General features: G+C 52.0%; 2 protein-coding genes across 4 annotated transcripts in view; one reads left to right on the top strand and one right to left on the bottom strand.

Annotated features, from left to right (window-relative positions):
- The window catches only part of WWP2 (WW domain containing E3 ubiquitin protein ligase 2), a 42,302-nt gene extending 35,020 nt beyond the window's left edge, over positions 1-7,282 (top strand). For all 3 annotated transcript variants that reach the window (XM_065661244.1, XM_065661245.1, XM_065661246.1), the window contains 9 exons: positions 41-129; positions 1,256-1,415; positions 2,411-2,544; positions 2,671-2,811; positions 3,381-3,501; positions 3,823-3,927; positions 4,872-4,968; positions 5,824-5,896; positions 6,123-7,282. In XM_065661244.1, the coding sequence (XP_065517316.1) occupies positions 41-129; positions 1,256-1,415; positions 2,411-2,544; positions 2,671-2,811; positions 3,381-3,501; positions 3,823-3,927; positions 4,872-4,968; positions 5,824-5,896; positions 6,123-6,222 (1,020 nt within the window). In that variant the 3' untranslated portion in view covers positions 6,223-7,282. The remainder of the gene's footprint in view (positions 1-40; positions 130-1,255; positions 1,416-2,410; positions 2,545-2,670; positions 2,812-3,380; positions 3,502-3,822; positions 3,928-4,871; positions 4,969-5,823; positions 5,897-6,122) is intronic.
- A 1,244-nt stretch (positions 7,283-8,526) lies between these two features.
- Positions 8,527-14,891, bottom strand: PSMD7 (proteasome 26S subunit, non-ATPase 7). Its single transcript, XM_065662813.1, has 7 exons — positions 14,724-14,891; positions 13,699-13,790; positions 12,267-12,359; positions 11,398-11,495; positions 11,020-11,100; positions 9,589-9,680; positions 8,527-9,011 (listed from the first exon to the last, which is right to left on the bottom strand). The coding sequence occupies exons 1-7, from the start codon at positions 14,795-14,797 to the stop codon at positions 8,573-8,575; spliced, it is 969 nt and encodes a 322-aa protein (XP_065518885.1). The 5' UTR covers positions 14,798-14,891; the 3' UTR covers positions 8,527-8,572.
- Between the last annotated feature and the right edge of the window lie 525 nt (positions 14,892-15,416).

Below are 15,416 nucleotides of genomic sequence, written 5' to 3'. Positions count from 1 at the left end.
TGCACCAGCCACTGGTGACAATTCTCCTGCTCCTCCCCAGATCATGAACATGAAGCCGTATGATCTGCGGCGCCGCCTCTACATCATCATGCGGGGAGAGGAAGGCCTGGACTATGGTGGCATCGCCAGGTGAGCACCGGGTGCTGGACTGTGTACCTGCTGCTGGATGGGACTGTGGTGTGGAGCCCTGAGGGCAGTGAAGGCACTCGAGTCTGCCCGGCAGCTGCCTCATGTCCCCAGCCTTTCTGCAGCACCTGCTTGGGCAGAGGAGCCCAAGGGTGTTCCAGTGGGAAACAGTGCGAGGTTTAGGAATGGGGACACCCTGAAGGCATTGCACCTGGCACAGGGAGGGCTGGGGAACCCAGTGTGAGCTCTCCTGCTGCCCCTGGTACATGGTGTGATGGTGAAGCAGCTTCTTCTCCCCACAGCCAACAGGCACTGGTGTTTCCTGGGACAGTTGGTGTGTGCCAGGCGTGGTGCCTACCCCGAGGGTGGTGTTAATACAGAGCGCAGGCTGTGCCTCAGCTGTAAGGGGGTCCTGTGCCCCCATCAGGCCCCAGTGACTCACTTGGGGTGTCTGCCTTGGTGCTGCGCTGTTGCTTCCCTGCCTGCTGCTGTTCCACCACTCGACTGCCGTGCACTTGCCCTCCGCTCCTTTGTGGAGCTGCTGCTCCCGGCTCTGGTGCAGGGGCTCCTGCTCTCCACCTCTCTGTGTCCTGCCAGTGGTTTTACCCTATGGTAGGTTACGTCATGCTGTTCTACCACAGGGTAGAACCACGGACAGGATGCCGGGGCTGCCTCTGCACCTGAGGACTCCCGTCCCCCTGCACAGCCGGGGGAGCAGAGCCAGGACAGTTCCCATCCAGCGCTGCTTTGAGCTTGGGATGGAGCTCCCGGGGGGAGCCTGTGTGGGCAGACTTGGGGTGGGCATGCACAGCAGCATGTGTGTATGTGTGCTACAGCCTGGGTGGGACTGAGCCACGTGGTGCCTACCGGGGCGCACAGTCCTCCAAGTGGGGCCTCTGGCAAACGGGGCTGTTTGTTGTTGGTGCCTCCAGAACCAGTTCACAAACCAGACAGAGCACCCCTGGGGTGGAGGAGACCCTCACCAAGGCACGCTAGTGTCCGGTACTTGCAGCGGCACCCCGTGGAGATAGGGACCTGGTTTGTGCAGGCTGTGCTGTGGAGCCACTGGGGCACAGCCCCTGGCTCCTCGAGCTGCTCCTCACTGTGTTCCCTCTTCCTCTTGCCCCAGGGAGTGGTTCTTCCTCCTGTCCCATGAGGTGCTCAACCCCATGTACTGCCTCTTCGAGTACGCTGGCAAGAACAACTACTGCCTGCAGATCAACCCTGCCTCCTCCATCAACCCCGACCACCTCACCTACTTCCGCTTCATTGGCCGCTTCATCGCCATGGTAGGAGCCCAGGGGCTGGGGAGGGAATGGGGTACAAGATGCTTCATTCGTGTGCCCCCACGATGCTGGGGCCTTGCAGGGGGTGGGGGTGGTCAGTGGGGCAGCTCTGCCTCCCATGGCTGTGCTCAGCTTGGTGTCGTTGCCCTCTTTAAGCCCCTTCTCGCTCAGGTGTGGGTCTGTGGGAGATGGTCCGTGGAGGGGGTGCAGTGGGGAGGCTGCATGTGGTGTGTTTTAAACCCAAGGAGTGGCCGGAGGGGACCTGGTTTCCCGGGGCGGTGCCGGGATGGCTCCAGGTCTCTGGCTGCCACCCCAGGTGCTGTCGGGTCTGCGGATCCAGGCACTATTTTTAGCCCCAGCAGTGTGAGATTTTCCAGCTCTCCAGGCCCCGGAGCGACTCATCCTGTTCGTGTTGCGTTCCCCAAGGCCAAGGTGCTGTGGGCTGCCCTGCCCTCGGCTGGCAGGGGGGCTGTCAGAGGCTTCCTGAGTGTGGGCAGGGGTCCCCTCACTCACAGCCCTGAGAGGTGTGCACTGGAGGTGGCTGTGAGCCGCTCTGGACCCTGCTCTGCCCTGCCCTGTGCCTTGCAGGATACCAATAAAACCCCAGACTATTACTCACTGCTGGGCTGTTCTAGACAAGCGTCTGCATTATTTTTGGCTGCCTTTGCCTTGGGGCTCCTGGAAGCCAGGGATTCAGGGAAGCCACAGCACAGCTCTGTTTAAACAAGTGCTCTTAATAGAGCTGTGAGGGGAGAAGGAGACACGGTGGAATTCAGGGTGGGGAGGGGAGAGGGGCTGCGAGCACCAGGCCGTGCTGCAGCCCTGGGGGGAGCCTGCGCCTCCCCATGGTGTTTGCCAGCCAGGAGTGAGTGCTGCAGCTCTGGGACCCCGGGAGCGATTCTCTTTTGCTCTGCGGCTGCCCCAGTGGTGGAGCGTCATCTCGCCCCACGGGCCTGTCCTGGCATTCCTCATGACCTGCTGTCGCTTTGCCATCGCAGGCGCTGTATCATGGGAAGTTCATCGATACCGGCTTCACGCTGCCCTTCTACAAGCGGATGCTGAACAAGCGCCCCACGCTGAAGGACCTGGAATCCATCGACCCTGAGTTCTACAACTCCATTGTCTGGACAAAGTGAGTGCCTCGCGCTTGCTCCTGGCCCTGCTGTGTTGGGCTGTGGGGAGGCAGTGCTCCTCCCCATGGCCTCTCGCTGCTGCCCAGTGCCTCCATCAGAAATCACAACCTGGTATTCTCCTACAGGGAGAACAGCCTGGAAGAGTGTGGCCTGGAGCTGTACTTCATCCAGGACATGGAGATCCTGGGCAAGGTGACCACCCATGAGCTGAAGGAGGGTGGCGAGAGCATCCGGGTGACTGAGGAGAACAAGGAGGAGTACATTATGTGAGTGGCCATGCCGGGGCCCGTGACAGGCCCTACTCTTGCTGGCAGCAGCACAGTTGTGGGGTGGGAACATGGGGCTCAGGACGTGGCTGCCTCCCTGGGCTACGTGGCCTGTGACAAGTACGGTCTGGCGCAGCCGGCCGAGCTCCGCTGCGGTCTGGCTTGCTGCTGGCTGGGCAGTTGCCAGTACTTTCAGGAAAGAGGAGAGGGGAGAGAGGGTGAGACTTCTCTCCCTGTCCCGTGGCTGCTCACCCTGCCTGGCTGCTGCTGGGCTGGCTGGGGGCTGCCAGGGCCACGTCCTCCTGCTGATGCTAGGCTCCAGCCAAGGGACGTGGTTTGCACCCCTCAGTCTCCTGAAGGCTGCTAGTCTGTGCTCAGGGCTGCTGCTTGTCACAGGCAGAGAGAGAAGCCCACTAGTGGGGAACCCTGGTGATCCGCAGGAGCCCTTCTCCCACTCCCCACGCACCCCTGTGGGTCCAGGGCCCTCCCTGCTGGTGGGAGGAATGGTGATGGTTCCTGTGCCAGGTCAGCAGTGCTGGCTGCTTGCCGACCCCTGTCTGCCTCCCCAGGCTGCTCACGGACTGGAGGTTCACTCGGGGCGTGGAGGAGCAGACCAAGGCTTTCCTGGATGGCTTCAATGAGGTGGTGCCACTGGAGTGGCTGCGGTACTTCGACGAGAAGGAGCTGGAGGTGAATCAGTGCCTTTTGCTGGGATGGGGACATGGAGGTTCTGGTGCTTCCCAGCTGCAGGCTGCCTGGGAATGGCATGTGGTGATGGGCTCCATTCACAGCCTCTGCCAGCTGCGGGAGGTGGTTGCGTCTGTGGGGTGGCTTGTTGGGTCTGTTAGCAAGAAAACGTCTTGTTAGGGGCAAGGAATTCCTGCAGACTGTTGCCCAGTGCTGGAGCCTGTGCCTTAGGAAGCCTGGCAGTAGAAGAGTCGGTGCTCTGAAGGGTGGGTGGAAAGCCCTGGTTCTATCCCCTGCTGACTGTCCACTGTCCCCTGTCCCCAGCTGATGCTGTGTGGCATGCAGGAGATTGACATGAATGACTGGCAGAAGAATACCATCTACCGGCACTACACCAAGAACAGCAAACAGATCCAGTGGTTCTGGCAGGTGAGTCCCAGTGCCAGCAGCATCTGTGGCCTGCTCCAGAGCCCTGGGATCATCCTTTGCACATGGCCCAGGCAGGCAGGGCTGGGTTGGGGCGGGCAGCCTCGCAGGCTGTCAGGAAGAACAAAATACAACCGCGAGCACGTGTTCAGTAAGAAGCATTTGGCTGTAGCTGGCAAAGGCCCCGGTGCTGCTGCTGAGGACAGCAGGCAGCACTTAGTGGTCAGCGTGCTTCTAGCAATAGCTGCTGTTCTTGGGCAGGGTGACAGAAGGGGATGACATGTAATAGAGCTGTGCTGGTTTGGGTGGTGCTGCTCTGTGCTGGCCAGGAAAGAAGTGGGTTGGAAATGGCTCTGAAGGAGTACAAAGCTGGGCAGAGCTGCTCCTTGCATGCCCTTTGGGATACACTCCTCCTTGAGGATGCAAGAAGGCTGCGTAGAGACCTCATAGCAGCCTTCCAGTACCTGAAGGGGGCCTATAGGGATGCTGGGAAGGGTTTCTTTGTCAGGGACTGTAGTGACAGGACAAGGGGTAATGGGTTCAAACTGGAGCAGGGGAAGTTTCGATTGGATCTAAGGCGGAAATTCTTTCCTGTTAGGGTGGTGAGGCACTGGAATGGGTTGCCCAGGGAGGTTGTGAGTGCTCCATCCCTGGCGGTGTTCAAGGCCAGGTTGGATGAAGCCTTGGGTGGGATGGTTTAGTGTGAGGTGTCCCTGCCCATGGCAGGGGGGTTGGAACTGGATGATCTTGACATCCTTTCCAACCCTAACTATTCTATGATTCTGTGATTGTAAGACGGAGGTGAGGGCTGGACTACCCTCGGCTGGACTGCAGGGCATGGGGTATTCACGGTAGGAGACGTGGTGCAGGATGGTGCCCCATGCCCGGCTGAGCTGCAGGCACTGGGGTGACGGGGATCCCATTCTTCTGCTGTGTGCTTGTTGTAGGTGGTTAAAGAGATGGACAACGAGAAGAGGATCCGGCTGTTGCAGTTTGTGACGGGGACGTGCCGCCTGCCTGTCGGGGGGTTTGCAGAACTCATTGGTGCGTGCACCTGGGGCTTCTAGGGAGCTGAGTGGGGGCTATGGCTGGGTGCAGGGGCTGGTGGTGAAACTCGGGTGTCCGTGTGTCCATCATGGAGTGCGAGGCAGCCACAAGCAGTGAAGTGGCTGCGACATCTGAGTGTGGTGATTTCATCTGGTGGAGTGCTGTTACCAGACACATTCCTTAGCCATGAACCGTGCTGCCACAGTTAACTTCGTTGGTCCAGTTTATAATTCCATTTTGAATGAGATTTGGGTTTTGATTTAGTTTTTGATTTCTGTGTGATGAAAACCCCTTTCCAGAAAACCACAGTGTGGCATTATTCTGCTCTCATACTTTAATTTGCTGCTTTTTGGGGCCTGTACCAGCCTTTCCCTTACTTTCCTGGAATTAGCGTTGAGCTAACTTAACCCACTCGTATATTCTTGCTGGCAAATAAGGTTTTTCCAGTCCCCTGGAACTTCTCCGGCATTCACAGTCAGTTCAAAAGTGATCTCAGTGACTCAGACTTCCTGAGCAAGGTCCCTTAAAACTCTCAGATGGACCCGATCAGACCTGCGGGTCCATGGGGAAATATGTTTTAGCACTTGTTGTTTAACTGTCCTGCTTGGAAGCCGTGCTGTTCCCTCTCTGTGCCATCAATATGCATTTCAGCTTTCTTCCTTCTTGTTTCTTACACATCCTCTCTGCAGAGGGGTCAGAACAAGCAATGAGTCCTGCTATGTATTTATCCCTGATGTCTTTCTAGGATCATAAAGGGGTGTGATGGTGCTCACTCAGCTACTAGTGCATTGGAGGGTTTTCTTTTTCAGCTTCTGGTCATGTAATGATAATTGCTGTGCTCGTAATTAACAGGCAGCAATGGGCCCCAGAAATTCTGCATCGATAAAGTTGGCAAAGAGACTTGGCTGCCTCGGAGCCATACGTGGTAAGTCATTTCTCCTCAGCCCTGTTAGGAGAATGTGGGGACAACCACAAGCAGTGTTTCTGATGCTGCATGGGGCCCCGGGCACCCTTTGTCCTGTCCGTCTGCATTCCCATGGGATGTAGCTGCCATTCCTGGCTGCTGCGTGTGGCTGAGGTGGGAAAGGATCCTGCTGTGGGTAGGAGGATGGGGATTGCAGCGCTGCTCACAGCCTCTGCTGTCTCTCCAGCTTTAACCGTCTGGATCTCCCTCCCTACAAAAGCTACGAACAACTGAAGGAGAAGCTGCTTTACGCAATCGAGGAGACGGAAGGGTTTGGACAGGAATGATGGAGCGTTTGGTACTTTCTCAGACTGGGGAGGGCCATGGAGTGCTGCTGGGTGTGAGATGCTCCCCGCAGAGCTTGGCGCTAAGCCCTCTCCGCAGGATGGTGCACAGGATGTGCATATGCTGTTGCTCTTGTTCTTGGCTGCAGTCTGTATTAAAGCAGTCCTGGGGGAAACTGGTCCATGTTTTCCTCCCCAAAGAAATTTAAGGGGTGACGAGGTGTTTACACCTCTTGCCCCTCTCTGGTTCTGCTCAGCTCACGAGGGATGGGGATTGGCACAGAGGGGATGGGGGAGAAGTGCTTGGCAGGCAACACAAGGTGCACAGAGGTTCTCTGATCCCCCCTTACAGACACAGTTAAATGTGATCTGGTTTTGGCACAGGCTGTTTTTGTCCCAAGTGCTTTCTGCCTTTTCATGGCCCTGTAGCAGATGCAGGTGAGGAGGGAAGATGGTTCTTGAACTGACTCTTGGGTCACTTTTGGGTCTTATCCTTCACTGAGCAAAGGTAATGGGGAACCACAGTTGATGTTGCACTGTGCAAGGGCCAGGACGGCCCCTTGCCGTGCCAGACCCAAACCACCCAAAGCCAGGGCCCAGCAACGTCTCTTATGTGCTTGATTTGCAAGCGTGTGGCCACGTTGCAATTGCATGTGTCCTGAGTTAAGTGGTTTATTGCTTGGAGCTGGTGCTCCACAGAACACTTGGGGTCTCTGGTCATGTTGGGGCACATCTTTCCTTTACTTGGTTATGGGTTCAGCCCACTCCCTGTGTTTCCTCTGTCACCGGCTGGCTGGTGGCATGAGTTCCTGAAGCTGTGCGTGAGGGCAGGATCAGGCCTCTGTCCCTTGCCTTGTTGCCACCTCTGCTTCCCCCTGTCCCTTCTATGCATGAGGGGATACAGACCCACGTGAGTGTTGGTGTAGATAGCTGTACATAAAAGAAGTCTGTGGATACAAGACACCGCAATAGCTTTTGACTTGTAACTGAATAGTTTTGTACTGCACCATCCTGCCTCAGCCATACTGATTTCTTGTGCAATAAATGATAAAGCAGCTGCCAAGGTGCGTGTTTCTGTCAGTGCGCTACATGGGGGGGACAGCCTGGTGCAGCTGCCGGGGTCTCTGTGCTGTGATGGGCACCCAGAGCTCCTTAGTGATGTAGGAAGTGTTTTTGCCATGCTCACGCTGCGCACGCAGTAGGATCAGGCTTCATCCAACCTCTAATTCAGTCGGCTAAAAATGGTTGCAGGGTCTTTTGCCAGAGCTGCAGCCTGCCTCCCTGCGCCACCATGTGAAACTGAGAGCTGCACCAATGGAACAGAATTGGGTGCATGAGGCCAGTAGCTGCAGGCATGTGGTATCTAGTAAGAACTAAAGCAGAGCTAAACAAACCCATTTCTATCACTGGGACAACCTGCATCCTGTAATTTTGCCATGACTTTGCTTTTCAGCAGCTGCCTTGGCTCGTCGGTTCTGTGAATTTGAGGGTTTTTCTGGGGGCTGTATTTTGGTTATTTTTAATAGCCTGTACTTTGTGAGTGATCCTTGCTAGTGCCAGCCCCATCCCAGCAGGAATACTTCCATTGCTGCTGGCACTTTCCACTCTCCTGGCACCAGTGTGCTAATGCAGCACTTGTGGTCACCTGGAGCCCTTGGTGCTGTTCCAGCCCTGGGCAGGGTGGTGGCAGGATCCCACCTTCTCTCCCCTCCATGTCTTCAGGCAGAGGATCACACCAGGCACGAGTGCAGCTTTTATCTAATACTTTTTCAAGGGACAGGTAACAAGAGCCAACCCCAGTCTTGTCACTGGCCAGGTTAAAAAAAAAAAAAAGGCAAAAAACCAGAATTATACTAGCCCAGCACAAGGTACAGCTTAAAAAACAGCACCAGCCCCTTCACGAGTAACTGTGGTGCTTCTGGAACTTGGACCCTCCCACTCAGCTCAAAAATGAATTCATGTGAACAAACTGGTTTTCACACAGGAGAGAAAACTTGGTACTGGGCAAGACCAGACTTTATCTGAAGCATAACAAAGCACCTGGTAGAAATAGCCGTTGGCCTCAGTGCTTTGGTGGCCCATGCAGGGGAGGAAGAGTCTTGCACTACACAAACATAACACATTTCCCCCTGGCTCTCAGCCCTCCCTGGCTCTCAGCCCTCCCTGGCAGGGTGCTGAGGCCTCCCCGTGGCTGCCTGGTTGAGAAAAACCTCTCCAGCCATGTCATAATGCACAAAAAGCAGATACCAAAGCAGAGGAAAGCAGAGCAGTGACCCTCCAAGAGACAGGAATCCAGCACCAGAGTGATTAAGTTTACAAGACTTTTAATTTACAAATAAAAACCCTACACATTTTACTTTTTCTCCTTTTTCTCCTCTTTCTTGACATCACTCTTCTCCTTATCTTTTTCCTTGTCATCTTTTCTCTCCTTTTTACTGTCTTCTTTTTCCTGTCCTTCTTTCTTCTCTGCATCCCTGTTGGCAATCTTGTTGTTAATGAGGTTGTGCAGGGCAACCACAGAGCGGATGAGAGAAGCCAGGTAAACCACCACCATTTGGTCATTGGTCTTCAGATAAAAGGCCTTGACAAACTCTTGCAGGTTGACGTCTGGTAGCAGGTTAAAGACATCCTGGAGGTGGTAGATGATCTGGTGATTGATGGGGAGTTTGCCCATCGCTACTTTCTCTAGGTAGCTCCTGATGTCCAGAAGCTTGGAGTTCAGCCCCTTCAAGCCGTGGACCTGATTTGTGATCCGCTGGGACAGCGTGCCCACCGTGGTGTCCTTGATATCCCTGAAACACCCACCACAGAAAGAATCAGCATTAGAGTATTACTCTGCATTCTCATCAGCAGCTGGGCCCATTAGGAGCTCTTTCCAGCTTCAAAAGCAAATCAGTTTGAACCACTAGTGAAATGAATGTGCCCAGTCAAAGAAGGAGCACAAGCAGCTGTATGTTACAAAGTGTATCTACAATAGATCACTGATTCTGTGGTGTGTGTGTTCATGTTCTCTTTGGGATAATATTTGTAGCACTGGTTGAGAGGGTGAGAAAAACAACAGTATTTGGTGACTGCTCTTTTTTGTCCAGAGAGCTACAGAGCCATGAGCAATGTTCCCGTTCAGTGCTCAAAAATGATGTGATATCCTGCAGGTTTGATTGCACGAACATGTAGTTTTTATCATCCTGTCAGTGGGCAGCCACACTTTTCACTAGCAGTGAGCAAACAAGGCAGGCAAGACTGCTAAGTTAATATGCTGTAATGTTTAAGTAGCACACTGAAGGAAAAGCTGGCACTCAGATGCTAGACAGATTGGATCATGGTCCTGTGCAAGTCTCCTAAGAATACCTGAATGTTAAAGGTGCTTACCGTAGCAAGTGCTCAACACCAACTTCCTCTGCCTCCTCTGCTCCAATCTCACTAGTCACATGCTCAAACGTCTTGGAGGTTGGAGTGCCGTCCTTTGGGGCACAAGGATAGAGGAGATATGGTCAGACTGCGCCATGGGTATGAAGACACACGTGAACCAGCCAGCACAGGCAATTCCACGTAACCGGTGGGGCAGCTCATGCAATGCCACCCTGTCAGATTAACTGATGCCTGTTTACAGGATCAGGAAGAGCCAGTGGCACAAATGTCAAAACAACACCTCAGGGGACTGCAGTACACAGCTCAGGGAAAAAGGGTGTAAGTGAATCACAATACCTTTAAAAAAACACACACTGATTTTAGACAGAGTATGGGGAACTGTATTAATGAAAGCAGCACAGTTGTTATACAGACTTCACAAGAAATCAGAGGAAAGGCTCTAGTTGGATTTTTCTTGATTTAATGAGGGTTAGTTAACAACTGTTGCAAGTACAGAGCTGTGAGCAATTTCTTCTTTCCTGTGCTTTGTGTAATTTTCAACTGATGTATTTTGCTGGTTTATGAACTGGTGGGTAGAATGGAAGGTACCTCTAAATATCACAACTATTTCTTACTTTCCTGATGCAACCTTGTTACATTTTGGGATACCTTTTGTCATCCTGGTATTAGCTCTCAGCCAATTAGAAACATACACAATTCCAGAAAAAAAAATAAAGTAGCAGTATGGAACAATCTCATACAAAGTATAACTTACACACACTGGATATTAAGAAAGATGTTTAAAAGATTCACAGGCTGAATACCTGAGAATGCCTCAGAAAGGAAAAAGGATCCAACTTGCTTATATATATCCAGAATGTAATTTAAATCAAAAACCTGCAAATGAAAAGCTACAGCAGACTTATTACTGTATGTTGTTTGTCTGCATGGTGCTGCAAGTGATGAGTGAGTGTTGCTCATGCCTGACTGACCTACCCAGCAGTGCCAGGTGCACAAATGAGTAAGCACACAATTACTCCAAGCACTTCTGCAAACAGGCTGATGTGTCAGAGTGACATCTTAAAAGCACTCCAGTCTGTGACTTTATTCATGGCCATGGACACATCAGAAACAGGTAAGAAGCATCTAAATCACACGGACCACTGGAGTTGTCGAATTCCTCAGGTCAAATGGTAACTTTTCTTCCAAGTGCACTGGAGGACTAAAGCTTTAGTTACGAATGCATGTATCATGACTGAGGTTTAACCTCTAATGTCAGCAGATTTTGGCTGCAAGTCACAGGCCCTCACTAGAGAGTGCAACACCCTGTATGTCAAACGCACTGTGTGCCATGGTATGTACATCTTTCAGAAAATAAGGCAATCTTAGAGGCCGTCTTTTAAAAGAAACCCACTTCCTAGGAAAAGCCAGAGAGATGTGTTGAATACTCACATCGTGAACTTCTTCAACTGAAATGTAAGCTTCTGTGGGCAGCCCCAGGTCCTTTGGCTTCACATCAATAATCACCAACACCTGATGGAAAAAGCAAATGTTTCAGAAAGCTGGGTTTCATTCAAAGACCAGAAAAAAAAATCCCCACGTCAGCTCTTCATTCCAGAGCAATGGTACGCTGGCTGCTCAGAGGTGAAAACTCCAGCCTCTGAGAAAAGACATCTATAGTTCTTTGAAAAGACTCTGATCTGGGTTCTTCAATGCAGCTACCAGGTCTTTAACATGCTGCATCACCAATAACAGAGTTAGGGCCAAGGATTCCTAGATTTAGGGAGAGAGAGGACCGTGCTCTCCCCACCAAAGAAGTGCTGTACTTACAGAGTTAGGACAGTATCTTTTCATCAGCTCATTGATGGCGATGTCGTTCTTGTGCAGCTTAGGGCCTGTATGGTACCAACCAACTATTCTTTCTCTAGCTGAGCAAAACCAGAAAGGATTCTAAATCAGAACTGCGTGGTAAGACAATAGCAGAAAGATTTATGCAGATATCAAATTAGCAAACGAAGGGTGAAAATCTGATATGTGTAGGTGGAAATAAGTTCCAGTAATCAAAGCAACAACATGGGTAGTGACAAACAGTTTACTAATTGTACCTATCATAGCTTAATAACTACATACATATCGTCATTCCTAGGTTTGTAACTGAACTGGACTATTTAATATGAGCTCCTAATTTTGCAGATAGCAGGATGCAACAGCTTGAAACTGACACCTAGAGATACAAGAATTCTAGAAATGCAAATTGTATCATGATAATGACAGCTGGTCTCAGGACTAAGAAAATTCACAGGAACTGAAGTTATGACTGAACATTCTGCTCAAACTGAATGGTAAAGACACTTTTAACTTCAGAGCACATCTGTACAGAATGGATTTTAGAGAGAAAGCTCTGAAATTCTTCAGAAATAATGGCATTTTGAAATCTGAGATATTCTGAAGATACAAAGCTGTCAGGAGTCTTGGGAAAACTAGCAAGGTATAAATTAATGTCTTAAGAACAAAAACCTATCTATCTGCACAAATTAGCCAGTGGAAAATCACCAGTGCAAGTGAAGCCATGCAAGGAATTAGCATGCAGTGGCTTCTTATGTGAGCAGTTAACTCTCAACCTTACTACAAATTCAATTCCCCATAGTCTTTGAAGATACTGGAAGTGTATCCCTGCTGGCAAGAAGACCTCAACTTACCATTGACCTTCTTAAACATTCCATACATGTTCTCTAGATAGTCATGGTCTAGGAACCACACAGTATCATCCTTGTCATCTTCATCAAAAGGTACTGGGATTAAAACAAAATATCAGTATTTAAGAATCCAGCTTCCAGAATGAAGATGCTTACAGAAAGACTGAGGGTTGGGATATCTTTGACTGCTAAAGGATAGTGGATTTTAATCAGTTTCAACTGTTGTGCAACACTGCTGCCCAAGCTAACCTGTCATGTTCTCTCATGCAACGTCTGTCTCATCATTACTAACAGTTCAGAACTGAAAAAGGAAAAGCAAAGCATTCTGAGCATTATCCTTGGTGGACAACATCAAGCATCAGAGAGAAATCCTCCTACATACAAAGTAACTTAGTAGTGTGCACAGATATTTGACATGATAAACTGAGTATCTCAGCAGACTCTGTAGCTTGTCTATCAAGAGCAGTCTACTTAAAAGAAAAATTCATTTTCTGTGTAGAACACGTCATCAGCACTTTTACAGGCTACTAGAACACTGTGAGGCATTTAAGTAAGGACTATTTACTCTTGAGTAAATGGCTAGTTATTTTACCAGCCTGTATATGGGCACACAGGCTCAGTTCTGAGAACAAAGACTGGCCTTAGTCTTTTAATTCTGAATGATAGGAAAAGCTTCGTAGTTGAAAGGCTATGAAAAATAGAAAAAAAACCCCACCCTTTTTCATCTGTAATGGAAAAAAGATTCTCCAAAAGTTGGGAGAAAAAAAAGTAAAAAAAAAAAAAATAAAATTACAGAGTCCAAGCTTGGGAGAAAACTCCACGTAAACTGTGAAACTTAACATATATAAACTGAGATCATTTTGCTTTGTCACACAGTAGTCCCACTGGGAAGGAAATGAGCTAACTAACACAAATGGGTCAACAAAAGCCATGCATTCAATAAATACTTTTACTATCACATATAAATATTTAAGAAGAAACTATTTCAACACTATTAGCAATATACTTAAGGAAATAACTAGTAATTAATTGGATGAAATCTGAGAAAAAGGTGCAAGGCTAAAATATACATTAAATCTTTACAGGAGTAACAGCTACATCAGCACTGAGCACTCTGATATCTGCGTGACATATTGAGACACAGATCACTTGGCAGAGGTCAGCAAGCCCGATGCAGCAAAACATCCATCAGCATTTTAAAAGAGGTTTACACCTGCTCCCGAAACATTCCACAGTGCGCAGGGAAGATGCAGCACAAGACTGGCTGGAATAGGTAAATTTTTGACAGCAGTAAGCATTTTTGTAAAGATATAGGCTGATTTGTACATGGAGGGAACAATCTGTGCTCTCGCAGGGTGGCTTAAAAAAGCCCAAATGCAATTCAGCTCTTAAATAATTCAGTAGGTTTGAGGAAGGGTAGGACACCCAAACTCACCTGCAAAACTGTTGGACACATCTAGTATTTTTTTCTGCCATGAGCCCAGCAGCACACCGACGACTCGCTTCTGATTTCCAACTTTTCCTATTCTAAATGGAAAAGACTGTGAGTTCCCACAACAAAGAGCCTGCTTCAGGGAAGACGGTGACAGTGGACCCCTTGCTTTGCCCCATGAACAGCACGCACGTTGGAAGGGCAGAAGTGGCGTTATGGCTGTTTTATTACTGATTGTTAATTTACATCCAGAAAAAGGCACCTTGGTGCCCTCAGAATCCAAGCCTGCAACCCAGCGATGCAGAAAGAGGGCTGCACGGTCCGACGGAGCTCACGAGGGCGTCAGGACCTGAAATCAGCACCGCTGCAGCCTCTCCGCAGGACAATGCGCTATAAAAAAGTGAGTAAGCGCTTACACTGCTCGGTGGCACCCACAGCTCGCTTTCGCAAGAGCAGGCTCGTTCGCCTTGTGAGATTTTTAGGTTTTGACATTAAAACTGCTTGTCAATCAGCGCAATTGAGTCAAACCACGCACGAGTTACACACGAGGTGTTTAGAGGGACATGACTTATCCTCCGCTCGGGAGCCTCGGCTTTTAGGCTCAAACCCCGCTTCCCCCATACTCGCGTTCTGACCGTCGGGACGCTGTTCCCGTGTCTTCGGCAGGCCCGAGGAAGGCACCGACCGGCCCTCACGGCACCCTCGGAACACAACAGCGGCGGCGGCGGGCGCGGGGCTCCGGCGGCTCTCGCAGGCCGCAGTCCCGCCGCCACCGAGGCACCGCGGCCCTGGGCACCGAGCGATCGGCCCCGGCCCGGGTGCTCCGCTCTTCTCCCGGCTCGGGGCGCACCCCCGCCGCGATCTGCCGGCCTCAGGGTCCGGGTGCTCCGCTCCCCTCACGGCGCGGGGTCGGGGGCCCTCCCCGCCGCCATCTGCTCGCTCCGGGGCCCGCCGCGCCGCTTCCCTCACGGCCCAGCCCGGCCCGTGACTCAGCGCCGCGGCGGGGCCGCGCGCCCGGCCAGCCCTACCTGTTGAAGTGATCGACGACGCTGAGGAGCACCAGCGGGTGCACCACCACCCGGTCCACCGCCAGCTCCGGCATGGCCTCCGCCCGGCTCCGCTTCACCGCCAGCACGGACCCACCAGCCGCCCCTCGGCCCGCCCGCACCAGGCCCGCGCCCCGCCGCCGCGCAACCCCGCTCCCAGCCTGCCCCGCGCCGGGGCGGGGCCACCGCCGCCATCTTTAAAAGGTCGTCATCCTCGTCGGCAGGAGGACACCATCTTGGAGAGGTCGCAGGAGGCTGAGGAGCCGTCGCCATCTTGGGAAGGTGCGTCCCCTGCTGTCGGCAGCCCCGCACCATCTTGGGGAAGCCGGGCGGCTCCGCCCGGAGGTGATGGGCGGGCACACGGCGCAGGGAGGCGGGCACACGAGAGTGCTGAGACCCGTTCTCTGCCGCAGCGCCTTGGCCGGCCCCGCCCGAGGGGGGCGACTGCTGCGGCTGGTTCCTCTGAGCGGGGGCTGAGGAGACAGGGTCGGAGGGAGGCGGGTAGCGCCGTCGAGCGCGTCCGGACGCAGCCAGCGGGTCCCTTGCCCACCTAAGTGGCCAGCAAGAGCGTTTGCCCCATAATCCTTTCAGGGACAAGCGGTTTCAGGAGCTGGCCAACCTTTCCCGGGTTCCTCTGCTGCTCTGGAAAAGAGTGGCATTTGCCTTTTCCTGGTT

The sequence above is a fragment of the Lathamus discolor genome, chromosome Z, assembly GCF_037157495.1.
Source record: "Lathamus discolor isolate bLatDis1 chromosome Z, bLatDis1.hap1, whole genome shotgun sequence".
NCBI classification, from domain to species: Eukaryota; Metazoa; Chordata; class Aves; order Psittaciformes; family Psittacidae; genus Lathamus; species Lathamus discolor.
Note: the sequence above shows the minus strand (reverse complement) of the source record. Positions and strands in the feature narration are given on the sequence as shown.